The following is a 24,274-nucleotide window of genomic DNA, read 5'->3' as shown; positions in this document are numbered from 1 at the left end:
TGAAACATGTATATATGGAATATTTGTAACCATGGGTTGAGCATTGCAGGCGACAAAAACTATTGTAATGATACCTCTAGAATCTTTCCTGCGGCCGGCTTTCCACGTTGTAATTCATGTCGTCATGACTCACATACTTGTTGTTCATGGTGGTGTTTGCTACTAGAGCAAGACACATAACATCCATGCCCTATGAACTAGAGAGTTCATTCTTTATTTGCATTAGTTAATTAAATACATCGCATTAGTTAATTACCCAAATGCATGGTTACACAAATGAAGGGTTACATACATTTTGTAACCCATTCCTATTTTATATGGACGTAAACCTCAATAAACACCGGGGGGATTTGAACCCTAAATAAATTATAAACACTAAGTGCTAACTAATTAAAGTACATGACTCTTGACAGATATTTATCTATCTTTCAAATGTTAAGATATGGTGTCCAGTCCATCACAATTGTCAAATTTAGGACTACTAGTTGGTTTACGTTTGTAGTGTCCATTTGAGAATATCTTATCTAGCTTTTTGGTGAAAACGTTTTGCTGAAAGTGTACTACAAGTAAATTTGTACCTTGAAAAAATTTGAAAATGCAAAAAAAAAAAAAAAAAAATGTGAGAAAAAGTAAAGTTTTAAAAAACTGTATATAATAGTTAAAAACTAAGCTTATAAGCTAATGCCAAACAGACACATATTATATAAAGGCCATATTCACGTAGAAATCTAATATGACAAATAAAATGGTGATAAAAAGTATATGATGGAATGCCCAATCGATCAATAAGAAAGCCCAACTTATTAAATATATCTCTAGTCAACTTACGCTTAGATGATGAAAAATGTACACTTTCAAAAACTCACATATTTTTTTTAGAAGAAAACACTTAAAAAATTAAAAGCTAAAAGGTAGAGGAAGAGAAAGATAATAACACTTGTACATTTTTATTTGCTTCACTCATGTTACAAAATTATATAAATATATTACACCATACAACCTCAAAATCAATTATCTTAATTACATAACTTCAGTAAATTACTCACCTTTATTTCATACTCACATTTACTCACATTTATTTTAAACAAAACAAGTTTGTCTCTCAAAAGAAATACAAAACAAAACAAAACAAGTTTAAATTATAACTAAAGCCTCGCGAAGGAGAAGCAACACAAAATGGTTTAAACCTTGGGGAATTGGTGTTGTAGCTATAGCTTCACTTTCAGTTTTGTTATCCCATCGAGCTAGTAGCACCATTGGATATTATAGTTTCATTCTCTGTTGACCTGGACGTTTCTAATGGGAGAAGATCAGGCAGTGGAACATCTAGATTGAGCACTTGAATTGCTCGCAACATCGAAGGTGGCCTACGATCATGATCGGAGTGAAAACACCAGAGCCCTACAATTAACAAGCACTCCATCTCTTGCCCAACAAAAGATCCACCCAACCTTTGGTCAGCTGCTCCAAGAACCTCTCCTCTTATATGGAGCTCTTGAACCCACGGCAACAAGTCTTGTGGGACACTTCCGTCAATTGGTCTTCTTCCAGTAGCTATCTCTAACGCAACAATTCCAAAACTGTAGACATCCGATTTCTTATCAGCCCTTATCACACATGTAGGATCCATATAGCCCCAGATGCCTGCTAATCTAGTAGGTCGTGACCCTATGGCATGGTCCACAAGCCTAGCCAACCCAAAATCTCCAAGTTTAGCATTGAAGTTTGAATCAAGCATAATGTTGCTCGATGTGATATCCCTATGCAACACGCAATGTTCCCATCCTTCATGCAAGTAAAGCAAGGCCGAGGCCAAGTTCCTTACAATCTTGTACCTTCTTTCCCATGTCAAGATTCCTTCTCCATGAAGATGTGAATCCAAACTTCCATTCGGCATGAAATCATAAACAAGCAGGAGCTCTTTTCTTCTTTCGTGGCACCAACCAATGAGTTCCACCAAATTCCGATGTCTTAGTCGACTAATAACATTTATTTCTGATGCAAACTCGTTTACTCCCTGCCTAGACTCCTCAGATATCTTCTTAACAGAAACAGAGGAGTTTGGGTCCATTAAAGATCCTCTATATACCACGCCGAATCCTCCTCGACCCAATATTTGTTCATCGTTGAAATTATTTGTCGCACGAGCCAATTCATCATATGAGAACTTTCGAGGTGCTCTTCCCCTTGGGAATTCTTCAACATCATTATTGTCACTCTTATACCTCTTCCACGAGACAAACAGAATCAATACAACAAAAAAGAATCCAACTACAGTACTAAACACCACAACAAAAACAAACCCCAACTTGTTATCTTTCCCCTGGCCAGAGGCTGAATTGGGGCTTAAACCTACTATTTCCAAACTCGAACTAAAATCCCAAGAATAAATAGTATGTATAGCATAAGCACTTCCCGTTGCGGCTGAGAATCCAAAAGTAACCCAATCAGGCAGGAAATCTATCAAATTAACATTTACAGAAAGAGATTGCCTTACATTAATATTGTCTCCAAAACCAGTGAAAGCAACATACAAATCATTTGAACTGGAGTTGTAATTAATCCAAGCTTCATTTATTTTTCCTTCCCGAATAGCAATATTACTAGACCACGACACATTAGCTTTAGATTTCAAAGAGTTGATATCAATACCTACATGTTCCCCAGGTAGATCCCATTGGTTCGTAAAGATATCGAACTCCACTGCAACAAAACGATTATTGTTTGTGTTTAAAACCTGGTTAAGGCTAGTAAGGCCCAAGGCGCCACCTTTTGCATCCGTGGGAACCTTTGAACCGTTGGGTACGATAAAGAAGGTCATCCCGTCTCCATATACAGTTTGACTCAGTGAATTAATGGAAAAGGTAAAATGGGTAGTGAAATCCGTAAGCTTTCCGGTGGCATTGTCCCGCAATTGCAAGGGCTTGGAATATGTGGCTCGACCTTGCAACGGTTCTGTGAGGTCGCTGGCTGTGAGTTGGATGGCTTGGTTTTCAGAGTAAGCACTCTCATATGTTATGTCAGTGTTGTCTTTACTAAAACTAGTGAAGTTGAAGGATAGCGCACTTGTAAATGTAAATGGGGTTAGTAGAGTGAAGAAATTGGTGATCATAAAGAGATAAAAGAGGATGAAAAACTGTGGAGATAGGAAATGCTTGATGTTGAGGACCATGATTGAAACTTTGGTCGTACACAGGAGCTTTGGAGTGGTGTTAGCGTAGGCGTTTTAGTCAACGTTCCTAAGTCCAGTATCTTGTAGTGGGTAAACAATATTTTCGGAAATTAGAAAACGACAAGCAAAGAAATTCTATAAACTTGCTACGTAAAAAAAAAATTGCCATCAGTTAGGTGGCATCTAGCACGCTGAAACGGAGGTAGTTGGTGCCCAGCCTCATGCACGAGAGTAGTTTCATTCAAGAATAAATGAAAACTCTAAGTAAATTATTTTACAATATTTTTAGTAAATTATTAATGTAGTAAATAATTATTGATAAATAAAAAATAATATTAATAGTTAGTTCAAATGAGAACTAGTAAAAATTAACTACATCAACAATTTGTAAAAATATTATTAAATAGTATGTGGTTGTAATAATGTTACTCTAAATTAAATTATTGGAAGTTTTGAATATAGGATTGTAATAGGGAACTTTTATATATATAGATAAAAATTCTACTTTAACCTAATCTAAATGTATATGTGTCTAAAACTCTCTCCTAAAGACTTGAATCCCGACCCTTACCCTTCCACACCATACGAGCACTTAAACTTGTGAAGTATTTATCGCTCTAAGGATGCACAGTGATCATTATAGGAAACTTATAGTAATTCTGAAGTGTCTCTACTCCTCTCATATTTATGGTGTACCTATCATAAATATTTAATTAATGTAGCTTATCATGAATGTAAGAGAAGAGAACGCGAATAATTACTCTTTGTTCCAATCATAGTTGACCTAAAGAGTTCATTGGTGTGGTCACTTTAGTCATTTCACTAAGCTAGGCTTTACGTGTGAGCTCTCATGCATGATATACTAGATTTTGTTTTTCAAAATTTGATAATTAGTTAAAAGAGTGGGGATGTAAATCATGAAAGCCTCCATTAGAAATATTAGGAGTTGTTAGTTGAACTACGGTACTCTTTGTGATCCGTTAGAGTAAAATAATTTAGCTAGAAAGTTGAAATGGAGTTAGGTGAGAGAAGAAACTAGTGAGGAGGGATCATGAAGATATTAAAAAGTATGAAAAGTTATGGGGATAGGATATGATTGGGCTTGAAGATGTAAACAAGGGGCTTCCAAGTTAGTACGGTAAACCCCAACATCGACGAATAGAATAAAATTAAATTAACATAAACCCATAAATTGCCAAGGCTTCTTATTTGTCTCACTCTTCAAGTCTCAAGTCTCAATTGCTTATTCTGTTAAATTAAAATTGGAATATATATATATATATATATATATATATATATATATATATATATATATATATATAATAAATTGCTCAAGATGAGGTGCGGGACGTGCGTCACTACCATCTGGATCTGGCAGCGTAAATTGATAGATAATTAACACCAAACTGAAATAGGACAAGAAAGCAGATGCACTAACATTCCTTATTCTTTATATATATACCCCCTATCTAAAATTCTAAATTACCTCAATTTCTTATTATGACTTGAATAGTTGATTGAGTTTTTTTTAAAAAAATTTAATAATGGAGAATTAATTTGGTAATTTTGTGGGGTTTCCTTGGTTTGAAAGGAAAGCTTATTACTTATTAAATAAATAATGTATTCTTTGTTTAAAGAGAAAATAAGAATTGAGTCTTTCAAATAAAGAGTGCTACAAAAAATTTGATGGTTTTGGACCTTTAGTTCAAGTGTTCTCCCCAAAGAATAAACAATATTGTAGATTGAGCATGAAACTAATAGGAAGATATATATATATATATATATATATATATATATATATATATATATATATGAAAGGTGGTGGAGGAAATATTGGTGGTGGTGGAGGTTGTGAAGGTTGTTCAGGATGAAGGACATCATCTTCTTCTTCTACCTTTGGATCTGTCATAAATACTCCGTCTAATTCAAGGCCAGACGAGTCTAGACCTGTGTCATCAATGACTGGGAGGACAAAAGGTTCTGTTGATTCTTGAAGAGTTAGAGTTTTAAGAAATGATGAAATCGCGTTTGGAGGATCAAAGTTTATGGCCAACATGTTCATATCTGGGGGTCTTGAAGAAGCACCGATAGTTGGATCTGGTGGTTGGTATAATGGCTCTTTGTCCTTTTTGATGAGAGGAGGTTCATTTTGTGGTCTGGTTTGAGATTCCAGTTGGAGTGGTGTTGGGCTTATTATGCTGGGAAAAATTCCACTTGGTTTAAAAGGATTATGAGCAGGATGTGTCATGGTTAGTGGTTGGAGGTTCTGGTAGGGGGAGATTGGGGAGAATGGTGAGGTTAAAGGTATGGACAGATCTTTATACAATGATTGACGAGGTTGATAGGGCATGTAGACTTGCATTAGAAGAGCTTGGGTAGCCACCTTTTGTGAACTCTCCATAGACTAAAGTTGCATCAACAACTGTTTTCTTTCTTTTTCTTTTTGCCCAATGAGGGGAAAGGAGACAGACAAATCTTTTACTGCAGAGGCAATCGTTGCCAATTCTTTGTTCAACTAACTGTATTTTTTTCTTCAAATCTTCAATAAGAGAATTTGAAGATGAGAAGGTATGAGTTACTGCTTCAGTCATCTTTTGTTGATTATCAAGGATCTTTGAAAGAACCTGGTTTTGTGCAACAACATTTTCTGCCTGCCAGTTTAGAGCTACTTCAGCTGAAGATACTTGTTTTTTGGTTCCATCTGGATTGGTTCCAACAGGGTTTTTGATTTTCCAAACATGTTTGATGTTGGCTTGTAGATGGTCAAAACTTTGAAGAGGAGGAAAATTTTGTGAATAGGAGAGTGAAGCATGGTCAAACATATAACAAGGTAAGATCTTTTGTGTATGGGTTTGACTGGTAGGCTTGAGTTGACCTTTTGGTATTTGGGGGAGGACTTTCTGGTAATATGGAATTAATGGTGGTTTCTGGTTCTGTTGGTTTTTATCATGATTTTCTCTGCATGAGGAAATGGATGGAGTTTTTTGCTTTCTGGTTCGAGGATAGAGAACATAGTAATCAAACTTTCTAGAGGGCTCTCTAAGGAGGTCAACTTCTGGATCTCTTGCCTCATATCTTTCTTTAAGAAGCTGCTGGGAAGACTTTTTCTTTCGCCTTTTCTGCTTTTCTTCAACATTCTTCTTCTTGACAATCAGCACAGTCACAAACATCCCATCATATATGGCCAGAGGATGATTTTCCTTTATAGCAAGGTTTTCCATCTTCTCGAAATGCTTTGATTTGAAGGCCCTCAAGACCTTCATATGAAACTAGCTGGATCATAGCCATTTGAGTAGGAAAGACTATCACTTCTTCTTTCTCTGGTGTGGCTGCCAAAAACCTAACTTCAACTTCACCATTTTGTTTTTTGATGAAGAAAGGAGTGTTGGACTGGATTAGCTGGGCCGCCTGATGAAGATTCTCATATTTTGTAATCCATGATTCTGGAAAGAGTTTTGTCATCTGCTCTTTATTCAACTGTCTTGGAACAAATGTGCAGATAGGCGTCATGCCTGGGTCGACTTGGATTAAAAGAGCATCATTAGACTGGGCTATCTCTGGTATAGCTATGTCAAAAGCATGATTTTGGAGTCTGTAGGCAAGCTGATAATGGAGTGTGGCTGCAAAAGTATCATGCACTTGTGAAGCTCCTGTTATTTTGACTTGGAATTTAAGAGCATCACAAAGGTGAGGGTCTTTAAGAGACATGTTAAAATTGGGAAAAAGGGTGACAAAGACTGTTCCCACATTGAGGGTGGTTTGGACGGTTCCTATAACTGCATTATGGTATTCTAAAAATTTAGAATCAAGAAGAGAAATTCTAGAAGCTATAGGGAGTCCTTTTCTGCCATGAAAGGTGAGTGACAGTCTTACTGCACTGAAATGGAGGTGAGTATATCCTTATTTTTCCCATGAAATTACAAACTCTCGGGGAAGGGCAAGAGTAATAAAATTTTCTTTTTCATTAGCTGGAATGTTAAACTGGTCAAACTTAGAAGTTTGGACATATTCTTTTACACTAGAAGGATGAAAATGACTTAAAAACTTTTTTATGGATTTTTTGAAGGTATTTTGAGGTTTTTCAAAAACAGTGTAAAAATTTACAATAGGAAAATCAGTAATAAGAATTTTACTATCTTCAGGTACATGGGAGATTTCATAAAGTAATCTAGTCTATTTGCAGTGGATTTACAAAGGGAAAGATCACACGTAGTTGTAATGGTATCTGTAACTGCTGAGGATGAACTAGCCATGATAGTTTCCAAAAAGAAGAACTGTTTTCCTAAGATCTGACAGGACTAAAACGTCACTTTTAGGCTCACACGTCCACAAGATGACTCAGAAAAAATAGGTTCTTTGAAACTTTAAGAACAACCTCTTAGTGTTCTACTTGATTATCAAATCCGGTATTCTGATGTGATAAATACAGAGGATCCACTTATTGTGGCAACTGTAAATCACAGAGCATACTAATCAGGACAATAATCAAAGTATACTGATCAAAGAAGGATGAAACTGGTCACGAGGCACAAGCTCTGATACCAATTATATGAGTAAAGGAGAAAGAAGTTAGTAAAGGACAAGAACAAATTGAAACTGGAAGTGCAAGAAGCTAGTAAAGGAGAAAGAAGTGTTGTGAAATTTTAAAATACTCGCAAGTGTACGAACCGTACCGAAGTATAGTTTGACAAGAACGAGGTCGAACCCACAGGGACTTGAATGAACGTAGGAAAATTAATCAAATCTTAAGAAAATTAATCATAATCTAGTTTAATAAAAATTGGTTGTTTTGAAATTAAATAAACTAAGCAAATAGTTAAACTAAGCAAAAGATATAAAGCAATAAAAAGATGCAAACAATCAAGGGAAAGGAATTAAGGTTTTGGAATCCGCCTTGTAAATCATATCAGCATATATTTATGATCATTAATTTTTCTCAACTCACTACATGATAATCTAGAAATCAATCTTGCTATCATGGAAAATATTCTCATTAAAATCCTTATTTTAAAAATCAAAAGCATGTTCTTCTTCGCTTCTTAAGTATAAAATCAAATCATCAATTGTATCTATAACCAAACAAATCACAAGATATATCCAATTCTAAAAATCAGATCATAAATTGTATCCATTAACAGATAAATCACAAGCGATATCCAATTTTATAATCAAGAATTAATAAACTAAGCATTCAATTAATTAAGACAAATCCTAAATCATAAGAAAAACATGATTGAACTCATATCTAGAATCTCATCTCAGTCAATTGATATGAAGCAAGAACAATTTAAATCATTAAAGAACAACTATTGTGGAAAAAATCAAATCACATAAATATTATTGATAATCCTTAACAAGGTTTCATCCTCAACCCTAATTATAAATTTAGCTACTCATAGTAATTAAAATAAAACACAAGAATAAAATACTAAACATTAAACTAGACAAATAAAATAAAATTAACTGTCATGGAAGAAAACCAAAGAAGTAGCCGCACTCTCTATATTCAGCCCTTAGTCCTAGCACTGGCCTCCTCTGAATTTTGTCCTAAAGAGCCTTTAAATAGGTCAAGGAATCCTATTACAAGTTGAATTCCCGTTTGGAGAAAATTCCAGATTTTTAGGCTTCACTTAACCGACAATTTTGGCCCATTTAACGTCAGAATTAGGACTTTTGGTAAACTACAAAGTTGTATCCCTTTAAGTTAAATTTCCAGCCCAACTTGAATCATCTCGATTGGACATCTGAGCCGAAAGTTATGCAAAAAATACTAACTGATGTGCAGTCTGGAATCCTAATCCGAATTGAACTTGGATTTGATGCAAATTTCATTTGATTCCCTACTCCAATTGGACTTAAATTTAATTAGGTTGGTCTTCTTTAACTTCATCATAGCCCTTGTAAAAGTAAAGTCCATTAGCTTTCTTCTTTGCACAAATCCACTTATTTAATTCCATTCTCCTACAAAAGATAAATTCACACAATAAGATTTAATTAAGCACAAAATTGATTATTCACCATTATTCCAAAACCAACTATAAAATGCATGAATTACCTCAAAATAAGTATGATAATGCTTTCTAACAATGATATAAATATGCAAAATTAAGTTATTATCAATGCACATCAAATACCCCCAAACCTACATTTTGCTAGTCCTCGAGCAAAACTGATAAAGAGTAAAACAAAACAAAGAAAAAGAAAATCCTAACTAATCCACTTTCGCTGGAAATTTCGATTGCATTTAGCGTATGCAACAAGCCTTTAAACCCCTAGCTTACACTAGTGGACGAGTTGTAGTCTCGTGAGGGTTTGCAGAGAATATACTCACAAAATTCTGAGAATGAATACTAAAATAAACAGAACAAAGAAAATCAAACATTTTTTTTTCTTTTCAATTTCCTTTTGCAAAGAGGATTAGTTCACGTTCAAAAATACTACAAATGCTAAAGAAATTTCTCATGCCATCAAAACTCAATGTGAGTGAAAAGTGGTAGCCAACCCAAACATACTCTTAGTTTTAGAATAAACTTGACTCGAACCTCTATTTGAAAGTATGCTTCAACTCAAATCTTTCCGGTGTTATCACTCAACAAATGAAATCACTCTGAAATGGGGTGTAACACTCTCAACAACATATGTGAGCGGAATAATGTAAGCAAAATCAAATACCTCACATATAAATCACATGAAAAACGCTTAATCAAGAAAGAACAAGTAGTCTCATGAAAGGATGCCAAAAATATTTTTACCACACCTTTTTCTTCTCAGTCATATCAATATCTGAACTACACAATCTTCAAGATCAAATAAGGACTTTATTAGGACGTAATGTAGGGTAAAAGCAAAGGGAATGAAATAAAAATGGGTGAAAGTAAATATAAGAAGTGTTTTCAAGATAGTTGGAATGTCAACACTTTTTGAAATTTCCATTCAACATTTTTTTTTCAACTCTTCTTTTTCAAAGTAGTACTCCTTGCTTACATCTCACTTCTCAAAATTTGATGAGAACCCTTTTTATTTTCTTCTTTTTGACACTTTTCCTCTTCTTCTTTTTTTCCTTGTTCTTGAATTTTTTTTTTCTTTTGACTTTTTTTTTTCTTCCTTGTTTAAATTCTCACACAAACCACCATATTGAAACAAACTGATCAAATTCTATCTTGAAACACTATGGATAAGGGCTTTAAGAAAGAAAGGCTAATTAAAAGGCTCAACGGGGTGACTAGCGATAATGTATCAAGAAAGAAAAAAAAAACACATATATGGCTCAAAGTACACAAAAATGGCCTAATCTCATCTCTTAAAGACTAGTATAGTTCATTCAACATCAATGACTTCAAAAGATTCAAGTGTGGCATAAAATTAGATTTTTTTTCTTGGCCAAAAGAAAGAACAATGAGACTACAACAAGGGAAACATGTTATGCACTTCCAAATGAACTTTAAGATTAGAAACAATAAATAGCCCTAAAAAAATAATGATTGGCTCAAAACTCACAAGGGTTACAGTCTCCACATTGTTATCATCAAGATTTTCTAATCATTTTTATCCTTCAACAACAAGTTGTGTCTGAGTGGCTACGTGCATGTGCATTGAATTGAGCATGAAAGCACTGAAATTATTTAAGTAGGAGTAGTATAACAAACTCAAAACATAGATCTCAAGCTAGGCAAAAGTTTTTTTTTTTTTAACACAATTAAACAAAACAAAACAAAAAGATAGAAATCTATATACATCCCCCCCAAACCTAAACCAAACATTGTCCTCAATGTTAAAAATGATACTCTCAAATATATGTCTTGAATGATAAGAGAGCAAAAAAAATTAATAGGCAACATGAGAACCAAGTAGAAACAAGTAAGGTAAGGAGAAGGAGGAGACATACCTTGATCAAACTGATTGTTATAAATTTTAATTTCTGTCAAATATCAGCTAGAGCAAAAGAGAATAAAACTAAACAAGAAAATAAACACAAATATTAATCTAAAAACAGAAAATAAACAAGCAAAAGATTTTTATTATTATTATTATTATTATTTTTTTTTTTTTTTTTTGCAAAAAAATTCAACACAACTAGAGATCAATCCTGATAAACAGGACCATCCAACCCTCAACAACACCATGGAGATAAATAATGCATATTATGAATGGACTAGTCCAATGAGATTGTAACTTACCTGGATCAAAAACATGTTGGAAAGTTTTTATAGTGTCTTCCAACTGAATTCTTTGCATAACCATAGAAGAACTAATACTCTTAATATCAACAATTTTCCGACCTATAGGTTCCTTGTGTTCTTGAGGTATACTTATGAAGTGGTGTTTCCAAAAGTTATCCAACTTTGGTGGTTCTACAATAGATGGGAGTGGGGATGAAGAAAGTGGAAAAGGGACCACTTTTGGCTGCCAGTTATCAGTACTTAAGAGATGAACAAAATCCAACAATACATTGACTTCCTCAATTGATTTTTCAATATCCGAATTGCAATCAAAAAGGGTTAAGCAATCCTTTAGGGGATCCTCACAGCTTGATTGTATAAGATTATCATGGACTAGGTTCCCAATCATGTTAACCTCACATATATTCTCATTATCTGGTACTTGCTTACTTATGTCAAAGATATTAAGCTCAACAGTCATATTTCCAAAAGAAATCTTCATCACACCACTTTGACAATTGATCAAAGCATTGGATGTGGCTAAGAAAGGGCGACCCAAAATGACATGGATTTGTGTATTGGCATTTAGAGCAGGCTCAGTGTCTAACACAACAAAATCAACAGAAAAATAGAATGCATCCACCTTAATCAGCACATCCTCAACAATACCTCTAGGGATTTTCATAGACCTATCAGCTAATTGAAGTGTCATGGTTGTTGGTTTTAACTCCCCCAAACCTAGCTGTAAATAAACTGAATATGGCATTAAGTTCACACTTGCCCCCAAATCTAGCAAAGCTCGCTCAATGAGGCGATCCCCAATCTTGCATGAAATTGTAGGAGATCCTAGGTCCTTACATTTCACTGGATATTTATTCTGAATAATTGAACTGACTTGCTCTGTCAAAAATGCCTTTTTAGGGACATTTGTCTTTCTCTTTATTGTCACAAGATCTTTTAGAAACTTGGCATAAGCAGGAACTTGCTGAATTGCATCAACAAATGGAATGTTTATTTGCACTTGCTTAAAAACCTCTAAAATGTCTCCAAATTGTGCACTTTTCTGAGGACTGATTAACTTTTGAGGAAATGGAGCTTTAGGAACAAACCTCTTATCAAGGGGAGAACTAAGATCCTGAATTGGAATGGAGGGTGGGTTGTCCTTCTTTTCTCCATGATCATCATGTGAACTATGAGTACCTTTTTCCTTTAACACAATATTTTCATCATCCTCCACTTCTGGCATTTTCACTTGATTATCAACTTGCTTACCAGACCTAAGGGTAGTAATAGACTGAACATGTTCTTGTCCATGAGTAGAACTAGAAGAACCATTGATAGCATACTGTCCTTTTGGGTTAGGTATAGGTTGACTAGGAAACTTTCCTTTTTCCCTCTCTCCAACTTGGGTTGCTAACTAGCCAACTTGATTTTCCAACTTTGAAATAGCTTGAGTATTCAAATGGGTGGAACTTTTCATCTCTTGAATGGCTTGACTAGTTGATTGCATGAAAGTTTTGAGAGACTCCTCCAAAGATGATTGTTGTCTTAGTGGTGCTACAAACTGAGGTGTTGATTGAGGAATGGGAGGATATGCTTGAGTAGGTGGACGAAATTGACTTTGTTGATGCACTTGTTGTCCACCTACATTTGTGGGAGGCTAATTTTGCCTCCATGAGAAATTAGGATGGTTCCTCCAATTTGGATTGTATGTCTCTGAAAATAGACTAGCAAATGGTTTTCCATAATTATTCAGTGAATTTGCTTGCTCAGTATAAAAATCAGGGTACCCAACTGCAGAGGGACACATTTGTGTTGTATGCATAGGACTTGCACAAATAGAGCACGTTTCACTTTGAACTTGATTGACAGAATTCATCCCTCTACCTAAAGCTAAAGCCTCAACCTTACGAGTGAGATTGTCCAACCTAGCTTTTATGTCTAAATCTTCACTAACTTCATACAATTCTCTTTTCTTAATTCCAAGGGCAGATCTCTCTTTACGGTTGGAAAAATCCCATTGTTGTGAACTTTCAGAAAAATTCTCAAGAAATTTGTATGCCTCATCATCTACAAGACTCAAAAATCCACCACCATTCATGGACTCAATCATGTTACGATTTGCTTGAGTCAAACCATTATAAAAATATTGTACTAGTCTCCATGTTTCAAAACCATGATGGGGACACTTTAAGATCAAGTCCTTAAATCTCTCCCAACTCTCATAAAATTTCTCTTGTTCATCCTGATAAAAATCTGCAATTTCTCTCCTCAAAGCATTGGTCTTGGCCATTGGAAAAAATTTAGAAGGGAATTTTGTGACCAATAGTTCCCATGAAGTGATAGATCCAGGTGACAAAGAATTAAGTCATGCTTTGGCCTTATCCTTCAAGGAAAAAGGGAATAAACACAAGTGAATAGAGTCATCAGTGAAATTCTGGAACTTACAAGTAGCACAAATCTCAAGAAAATCCTTCACATGCATATAAGGATCTTCTCTATCCAATCCATGAAAAGTAGGCAGAAGATGGATTATCTGTGGCTTTAACTCAAAATGTGCAGCAGTTGTTGCAGGCAATACTATGCAAGATGGAGGGTTGGTGGTTATGGGTGAGAACAACTCCCTAAGAATTTTTGAATCATCTCCTGTTTCTCCCATTGTGGATGAATAATCAAAACTAACAAGACGATTATCTTTATCACGTATCCAAGTTCTCATACACCATGCACAAAGAAATTTTTTTTTTTTTTAAATAAAATAAAATTTAACTACAACTAGTAGAAGAAAAAATTCAATTAAGACTTAATTTATTTTCCTAACCAAGTCCCCGGCAACGGCGCCAAAAACTTGTTGTGAAATTTTAAAATACTCGCAAGTGTACGAACCGTACCGAAGTATAGTTTGACAAGAACGAGGTCGAACTCACAGGGACTTGAATGAACATAGAAAAATTAATCAAATCTTAACAAAATTAATCCTAATTTAGTTTAATAAAAATTAGTTGTTTTGAAATTAAATAAACTAAGCAAATAGTTAAACTAAGCAAAAGATATAAAGCAATAAAAAGATGAAAACAATCAAGGGAAATGAATTAAGGTTTTGGAATCCGCCTTGTAAATCATATCAGCATATATTTATGATCATTAATTTTTCCCAACTCACTACATGATAATCTAGAAATCAATCTTGCTATCATGGAAAATATTCTCATTAAAATCCTTATTTTAGAAAATCAAAAGCATGTTCTTCTTCGCTTTTAAGTATAAAATCAAATCATCAATTATATTTATAGCCAAACAAATCACAAGATATATCCAATTCTAAAAATCAGATCATAAATTGTATCCATTGACAGATAAATCACAAGCGATATCCAATTTTATAATCAAGAATTAATAAACCAAGCATTCAATTAATTAAGACAAATCCTAAATCTTAAGAAAACATGATTGAACTCATATCTAGAATCTCATCTCAGTCAATTGATATGAAGCAAGAACAATTTAAATAATTAAAGAACAACTATTGTGGAAAAAATCAAATCACATAAATATTATTGATAATCCTTAACAAGGTTTCATCCTCAACCCTAATTATAAATTTAGCTACTCATAGTAATTAAAATAAAACACAAGAATAAAATACTAAACATTAAACTAGACAAATAAAATAAAATTAACTGTCATGGAAGAAAACCAAAGAAATAGCCGCACTCTCTATGTTCAGCCCTTAGTCCTAACACTGGCCTCCTCTGAATTTTGTCCTAAAGAGCCTTTAAATAGGTCAAGGAATCCTATTACAAGTTGAATTCCCGTTCGGAGAAAATTCCAGATTTTTAGGCTTCACTTAACCGACAATTTTGGCCCATTTAACGTCAGAATTAGGACTTTTGGTAAACTACAAAGTTGTATCCCTTTAAGTTAACTTTCCAGCCAACTTGAATCATCTCGATTGGACATCTGAGCCGAAAGTTATGCCAAAAATACTAACTGATGTGCAGTCTGGAATCCTAATCCGAATTGAACTTGGATTTGATGCAAATTTCCTTTGATTCCCTACTCCAATTGGACTTAAATTTAATTGGGTTGGTCTTCTTTAACTTCATCATAGCCCTTGTAAAAGTAAAGTCCATTAGCTTTCTTCTTTGCACAAATCCACTTATTTAATTCCATTCTCCTACAAAAGATAAATTCACACAATAAGATTTAATTAAGCACAAAATTGATTATTCACCATTATTCCAAAACCAACTATAAAATGCATGAATTACCTCAAAATAAGTATGATAATGCTTTCTAACAATGATATAAATATGCAAAATTAAGCTATTATTAATGCACATCAAGAAGCTAGTAAAGGACAAGAACAAACTGACCCTGATCATGGAAGATTATTAATGGCATATATTACTAAGATGCTGTATAAAATAACATGAAAGCATGGAATAGAACATAGAACGAGATATAACAAACTGAAAGATATTATTAGATTCAACAAACTTTTTACAGGACTAGAAGACATAAACTGGGAAATATTACATAAGTTTTTCTTGCTAGCTCTCTCTAACTCTCTGACTCTGCCGATCTAAGGACACAAGAGGCCTATTTATAGGCAATAATGTACATAAATAATTTACATTCAGAAGATAATCGTTGAGTTGTAAGGGTCGGCTTGTTCTTGACATTTGTCCAAAGGAGTGGGGGTCCTGGGATTGGAGTGACAAATGTCTTCAAGAGGCAAGGGTGCCAGTGCAGTAGAGATTCTCTTTTGGATATGTTGCTGACAAGAGATAAATATGTTGTGGAAAAAGGAGAAGAACATGATGCAATAGTTGTAGTCTTAAAGCAATAGTTACAACAAAATTATTATAGAGAAAGGAAGTCCACATTAGTGGCTTTGAAAAGTCAATAATAGTGGCTTCTGACACCCTTTTTTTTTTTTTTTTTGACTTTTTGGGCGTAAACATTTCAGATCGAGAAGATGGAAAACCTTGCTATATATATATATATATATTTCTCCGGAAGGTAGCACAATGAAAGAGACCGCCAAGGATTGAAAAAAAAAAAAAAAAAAAAGAAGAAGAAGAAGAAGAAGAAGAAGAAGAAGAAGAAAAAGAAAAAGAAAAAGAGCAGTCAAGAATATTGCCGGTGAGAGAGAGAAAAAGGAAAAAGAAAATGGAAAATGTGTCGCCCTAGTGTGAGCATAGTGAAAAGAAAAAGAAACCATAGCAAACCTGGTGAGTGTATGTGAGAATAAATAAATAAAAAATTTTAAAAAGAACATTTAACCATGAGGCACAAGTGAGATAAGTTTGGTCTTAAGAAAATTATTGTTATAAATTTTATAATAGTAGATTTATTTGAAGTTTATCCGATAGTTTTTCCCTTCAACGATGAAGGATTTTTCACATAAATATTGTTTCATGTACATGATTGATATTTTGACTTGATAATTTTAGCACTAATTGTTTTAATAATTAATTAAAATTTTAACTGATTTTCTTAATTCACTAGGTTACAACTTAAACACTATCCTACCATGATTTGTTTAGTTGAGAGAAGAATATGGTGAGCATGAAGATATAAAATAAAATATAAAAAAAAAAAGTGTGGGAAAAACAAGGTCAATACCACCTACACTAGAAGCTTATTATTATTATTTTTTTTTTAAAAAAAAACGTAAGCTGGGGTTCCTCAGTGACTCAGTCCTCTCTGCCGTTTGGCATGAAGTTTTCTGAGGGCAAAGTCAATCAATATTGATTTGAAATAAATAAAAAATAAAAAATACTTGTAAGATTAGATTATTTCTTGCTTTGATAATCATAAGTAACTCCTCTAATATAAAATATTGTTGGGTCGGTAGCGTCTTCTAGTCAATATAGTTGACCCAGAACAGGGGACTAAGTCTTTTGCTTTAGATATACACCTTTTACGACGAATTATCGCCGTCATTGACGCATTTTGTCGACGACTAAACATTTCATTAAAAATATGGTTTCAACGAAAGGAAATAAGCAACCACTTATCTTTTACGCTCTGTTTGTTTCAATAATGATATTTTCTAGAAAATGAGTCATTTTCTAAAAAGCGTTTTCTATAAAACTATCTCATTTTTCAATGTTTGGTAGCAACTTTAAATAAGTTGAAAAACAACTTCTTAACTTCTCTTATTTAGTTTGCTGTAAGATAGAGTTGTTTTCCAAAAAAATTTAATGGAAAACAATCTCTAAAATAAGCCATACTTTTTAGATTGATCAAAAATAGTTTTCCTTTGACTCATATCTTTTTATGCTACCAAACATTGGAAAATAAGGAAAACTATCTTTACACAAGGTTTTCCATTGAAACAAACGGAGCATTAATTTTATAACAAGCACTCGGCCGTTAAAAAGCCATATTCAAACAGTGTGACGCCAACTTTCTTTTGGCTAATTCTTTATTTGTGACTGTTGGTGCAAATACAATGATAATGGAAATACACAAAGAAAAACTGAATAGTACTTCTGAATTTTTTATTAATTTAAAGAGAGAAATTACACAACACTATTTGGACTGAGGTGCGGCACTCGCTCTCTTTAAGGAGATTCAAGCCCTTGGTTGGCTAAACTTTGTAACCGGTGCAGACCGTCTTTGACTTGTCTCCCCCAGGATACAACAGCCCAACAAGTGTCGTATGGCTAGAACAACCTCTGCACAAAGTGTTCAAGCCCAAAACTCCACCAGAAAGAACACCCTTCCTTGCCAAAAATCTAATAGGCTCAATAGGGCTCACGAAATTATTACCCAAATTAATCTGATTAATTAGGTCCATTATTCTGATATAGTGGGTGTTACAAGATTAATTGCTGGATATTGTTCTGATGGGCTGGAGTTACACAATTAATGGTGAGATAAGGAGTTTTCTGAATAATGAAAAGGCCTTACTCACTAACGGATATAGTAATTACACTGAATGGGCTGTCAAGTAGGAGGATCCAAGGTGCTGATTCATTTCCAAATTTGACACCTCCACCCTTCACCTCCCCCTTGCGCACGTATCTGGCCCAATATTTGAGACAATTCATGTTAGCCCATTAATCACCACAATTAAAAAGAACAAAATAGTCTCTCTCCTTTTCAATGTGGGATTAAACATTTTTCACTAACTCCTCATCTTCCACATTCACTCCCACATCTTTACATTTATTTTATCACATTTATTCATTTTAATTATTTAATATTAAAATGCTCCAACAATCCCCCACTCATTTTAATATTAAATTTTTAGTTAAAGAGAGATTACCAAGCAAAGATGGGTCACTATGCATCATGAAGGTGTGCTCTGCATTGAACCTTCACTTAGTAAAACAGCGATCTCAACTCCAGAGTCGTAGTAGTCTCCGACTTGAACTAGGACTGCTTTAGGGAAATTAAGTGTCACTGCTTACACATAACAACCCAGGTGTTGACATGAGCTTTTATAGCTAGCACTTTACGGCCATGTGCTGATCCTGGTTTTATGAGTATATTTGAGATTAAGTCCAAATCTCATAGGGAGCGGCCCCACCCCCACACTCACATAGGTGAAATTTTGTCAATGGTGCTCATGTAATTCTGACACCCCACTCATACGAGCTAAAAATTTCATTAAGAGTTTTTTACTCAACCTCTCCACATTATAGGATAAATGCACTTACATCATAGGGATGAACAATTAAAAAATTATTTACAAAATAAATAATTAAAAAAAAATGTGCATTTCTTACGACCATCGTATGATTCGTTTTTCCCATTGAACCCAATTCTCAGGATCTCTGGTCTTTGGGTTGGGTATCCTCATACATGGCTCATGATTATATGGACTTTAGTCCCATCCCCCTCGATGTATTCCAGACTCTATCTTTTGCCAAGGCCTTGGTAAATGGATCTGCAAGATTATCATTAGATTTAATATAATCCACAGTTATGATGCCACTACTCAAATAAGATCGCACAGTGCTATGCTTTCTTCTTAAAGGTCTGGATTTACCATTGTAATAACGGTTTTTAACTCTACCAATTGCAGCGATGCTATCACAATGAATTAATATAGGTGGAATTGGCTTTTCCCAAAGTGGAATTTCATATAACAAATCTCTAAGCCAATTTGCTTCTTCACTAGCTGAAGCTAATGCTATTAATTCAGCTTCCATTGTTGAATTAACAATTATTGTTTGCTTTTTTGATTTCCAACAAATAGCACAACTACCTAAGGTAAAAATATAACCAGTGGTAGAGAGAGAATCATCTGACAAAGTATTCCAATCGGCATCACTAAAACCTTCAATCACAGCAGGGTATTTTTTATAAAACAAGCCATAACTTTTGGTACCAATTAAATATCTCATGACTCGCTCAATAGCTGGCCAATGATCTTTACTAGGTTTGCTAGTAAATCTGCTTAGCACTCCTACTGCATATGCAATGTCAGGTCTAGTACAATCAGTAGCATAACGCAAACTGCCAATGATGCTAGCATAATCCTTTTGATTAAAAATCTCATCATCATTATTCACAGGAAATAAATGAACACTAGAATTAAAAGGAGTAGCTACACTTTTGTGATCATGAAAATTATATTTTCTCAATATTTTATCAACATAATGTGATTGATCAAGGTATATTTCATCACATGTTTTTGTAATTTTCATGCCCAAAATAAAATTAGCCTCACCAAGATCTTTCATATCAAAATGGCTATTAAGCATATTTTTTGTCTCATTTAAAACATGCATATTTGAGCCAAAAATCAATATATCATCCACATAGAGGCTAATAATAACATGTAAATTATTTCATGATTTAGAATAAATATATTTATCACATTCATTTGCTTTATAACCATTCTCAATCATGCAAGAATCAAACTTTTCATGCCACTGCTTAGGTGCTTGTTTTAAGCCATATAGGGATTTAGTTAGCTTACATACCTTGCTTTCTTGTCCAGGCTCTACAAAGCCTTCAGGTTGATCCATATAAATCTCTTCCTCTAGGTCCCCATTTAGAAAAGCAGTTTTTACATCCATTTGATGAATTTTCAAATCAAAAATTGCAGCAATAGCAATTAACAATCTAATAGATGTAATTCTTGTTACCGGAGAAAATGTATCAAAGAAATCAAGATCAGTTTTTTGTTTAAAACCTTTTGCAACAAGTCTAGCTTTAAACTTATCTATTGATCCATCCGATTTCAACTTTTTTCTAAGAACCCATTTACAACCTATGGTCTTACAATCCAGTGGAAGATCTACTAATTTCCAAGTTTTATTAGAAATTAGAGATTCCATCTCATCATTTACAGCCTCTTTCCAAAAAATAGCATTAGGTGATGTTAAAGCCTCTTTTAAATTTTGGGGATTTTCCTCAATATTAAAAACATAATAATCAGGACCAAAATCCTTTTCAACTCTAGCTCTTTTACTTCTTCTAGGTTCCATTTCAAGATTTTCTTGATTTTGTAGATATGACGTAGAAGAACTAGGTTGTGACAAAATATTTTCTTCACCCCCACTATTTTTCAATTTAAAAGGAAATTTTTCTTCATGAAAAATTGCATCACCAGATTCAAAAATTATTTTGTTTTCAAGATAAAAAAATCTATAGGCTGCACTATTAAATGCATAACCAAGAAAAGCATAGGTAGTAGCTCTTATACCTAATTTAGGTATTTTAGGGTCAGTAAGCCTTACATAAGCAAGACAACCCCATACTCTCAAATATCCCAAATTTGGCTTATGTCCTTTCCACATTTCAAAAGGTGTGGTGTGTGACTTTTTATGTGGCACCCTATTTAAAACATGACATGCAGTTAAAATAGCTTCACCCCAAAAATTTAAAGGTGCACCAGATTCAATTAACATGGCATTTGTTAACTCAATTAAAGTTCTATTTTTTCTTTCAGCCACACCATTAGAAGCAGGTGAATATGGTGCAGTAGTTTCATGGATAATTCCCAAAGACTAAACAAATGAGTTGAATGCACTTAAATCATACTCACGGCCTCTATCACTTCTTATTCTTTTTATTTTTCTACCGAATTGGTTTTCAACTTCTTTTAAAAAATCTTGAAATTTTTCAAAAGCATCACTTTTATTTTTCAACAAATAAATAGTTGTATATTTTGAGAAATCATCAATAAAAGTGATAATATATCTATTTCCTCCACGAGTTAAAATTCCCTCAAATTCACATAAATCGGAGTGAATTAACTCAAGCAATTCGGTATTTCTTACAACACTTTTATGAGGCCTTTTTGTAATCTTAGCTTGACTACAAGTTTCACATTTTTCAAAATCTTTTGACAGTCTTGGAATTAATCCTAAACTACTCATGATTCCCACAAATCTACTATTTATATGACACAAACGAGCATGCCAAAAATTAACAGAAGAAAGCATATAAACTGAACTGGTAGATGTTTTATTATTCTCAACATTTAATTTAAACATTCCATCACAAGCATAACCCTTTCCCACAAATAATCCCTTTTTAGTGATTACATAATTATCAGATTCCATAGTTTGCTTGAAGCCAGTCTTGTTAAGCAAAAAACTTGACATCAAATTCTTCCTCATGGACGGAGTATAAAGTACATCTTTCAATGTTAGCACACGTCCAGAAGTGAAATTCAATTCAACCTCACCACTCCCAAGAACCTTGGTTTTACTAGAGTCACCAAGCATAACAGTTTTTTCTTCTTCAAAAGGAGTGTACAATTTGAACCAATTTTTGTCATAGCAGACGTGCCTATTAGCACCAAAATCTGCCCACCACCCTTCAACATATTGCACCATATTGATGTCTGTAATCATAGCCACTAAAGGCTCTTCGGTTACGTTAGCCTGCGGGACAGATTCACGTTTCCGAAATTTGCAAAATCGAGCAATATGCCCACTCTTGCCACAGACAAAACAGGATCTATTAAATTGATCTTGTGAAGGGGATCCTTGGTTCTTATTGTAATTTTTATTTGGGTTTCCCCTTCCTTGAGGTGATCTATTATTGTTTTTAAAGGCTTTCTTTTTTGGCTTCAATTGACCATTTCTAGGAAAATGATTTTTGGGCATATTATTATTGGATGAAATAAGGTTTACCTTTGTGGTGGAATTACCATTGCTCTCTTGTGTCATGAGTGCATCTTGTCCTCTAGCCTCCTCCTCCACACGAATGCGTGTGATCAAGGTCTCCAAGGATGTCTCCTTTTGTTTGTGCCGCAAAGTCTTTTGGAACTCCCTCCAAGATTGTGGTAGTTTGTCAATTATGCCGGCTACCACCAAATTGTCTCCGATCTTTATGCCTTCGGATCTCAATTCTGCTACAATCATTTGGAAGTCTTGTGCTTGATCTACCACCGATTTTCCATCCACCATTTGGTAACGGAAAAATCTACTAGCAGCTTACTTCTTTGCACCTGCCTCCTCGGTATCATACTTGCTTTGTAAAGCTTTCCAAATTTTTTTAGCAGACTTGTAAGTTGTATCATAATAATCATAGAAATGATCGGCAAGACAATTCAATAGATAAGAGCGACAATTATATTCATCTTTTGTATACTTATCTATTTTTTCTTGATGGAGAATATATTCTTCGTCACTCATCTCATCGGTAGGAATCTTTGACGGATTCTTCTCAGTGAGGATGTAGGCAACTTTGAGAAGGCTCAAGTAGAAGAGGACTTTTCCTTTCCACCTCTTGAAGTGGGCTCCCTTAAAGCGAAAGGGCTTGTTGAGATCTCCAACAAGCTCATTTGATTTCTCTTGTGTAGACTCCATGTGTTGAATCTCCTTAAAATTGTTGGTGCAAATACAATGATAATGGAAATACACAAAGAGAAACTGAATAGTACTTCTGAATTTTTTATTAATTTAAAGAGAGAAATTACACAACACTATTTGGACTGAGGCGCGGCACTCGCTCTCTTTAAGGAGATTCAAGCCCTTGGTTGGCTAAACTTTGTAACCGGTGCAGACCGTCTTTGACTTGTCTCCCCCAGGATACAACAGCCCAACAAGTGTCGTATGGCTAGAACAACCTCTGCACAAAGTGTTCAAGCCCAAAACTCCACTAGAAAGAACACCCTTCCTTGCCAAGAATCTCTCTATTTTTTTTTATGTGTATATTACAGACATATGGATTGTGTCTGAATGGGTCTATTTATAGACTCAATGGGCCTCACGAAATTATTACCCAAATTAATCTGATTAATTAGGTCCATTATTCTGATATAGTGGGTGTTACAAGATTAATTGCTGGATATTGTTCTGATGGGTTGGAGTTACACAATTAATGGTGAGATAAGGAGTTTTCTGAATAATGAAAAGACCCAAATGGATAGTCCATTAAGTGGGTTAATGGCTCATTATTTTCCATAATAAAAATGGAATATTAATTCGGGCCATTTACTCACCAACGGATATAGTAATTACTCTGAATGGGCTGTCAAGTAGGAGGATCCAAGGTGCTGATTCATTTCCAAATTTGACACCTCCACCCTTCACCTCCCCCTTGCGCACGTATCTGGCCCAATATTTGAGACAATTCATGTTAGCCCATTAATCACCACAATTAAAAAGAACAAAATAGTCTCTCTCCTTTTCAATGTGGGATTAAACATTTTTCACTAACTCCTCATCTTCCACATTCACTCCCACATCTTTACATTTATTTTATCACATTTATTCATTTTAATTATTTAATTTTAAAATGCTCCAACAGTGACGAAACCTTTATGTCAATAAAGATGGTACGGAGCTAATTAGTTATTATTTTAAGAGAGTGCTTTATGTATATGCTGGGCTTCAATGTGGGGCCCATCCATTTGTGAGAACACTGCTCAGAAACTACTTAAGTTCTCTCTCTCATCAATTAGTGTATCATTGTATCATTTTTCATTGTTCTTAGGGGTGGCTTGATGCATTTGGAGGCG

The 24,274-nt window shown here is 34.3% G+C and overlaps 1 protein-coding gene and 1 non-coding gene across 2 annotated transcripts; one reads left to right on the top strand and one right to left on the bottom strand.

The window, feature by feature from the left end:
* Positions 1–1,231: 1,231 nt before the first annotated feature.
* Positions 1,232–3,190, bottom strand: LOC142642484 (L-type lectin-domain containing receptor kinase IX.1-like). The gene has a single exon (XM_075816842.1). It carries the CDS (start codon positions 3,170–3,172, stop codon positions 1,232–1,234), a length of 1,941 nt encoding a protein of 646 aa, XP_075672957.1. The 5' UTR covers positions 3,173–3,190.
* Positions 3,191–13,502: 10,312 nt separating this feature from the next.
* Positions 13,503–13,611, top strand: LOC142605430 (small nucleolar RNA R71). Its single transcript, XR_012839051.1, has one exon. It is a non-coding gene; the product is annotated as a small nucleolar RNA R71 (small nucleolar RNA).
* The last annotated feature ends 10,663 nt before the right edge of the window (positions 13,612–24,274 follow it).

Source organism: Castanea sativa, chromosome 7, assembly GCF_040712315.1.
Source record: "Castanea sativa cultivar Marrone di Chiusa Pesio chromosome 7, ASM4071231v1".
Taxonomy (NCBI): domain Eukaryota; kingdom Viridiplantae; phylum Streptophyta; class Magnoliopsida; order Fagales; family Fagaceae; genus Castanea; species Castanea sativa.
This window is presented reverse-complemented; position numbering and strand designations above follow the sequence as displayed.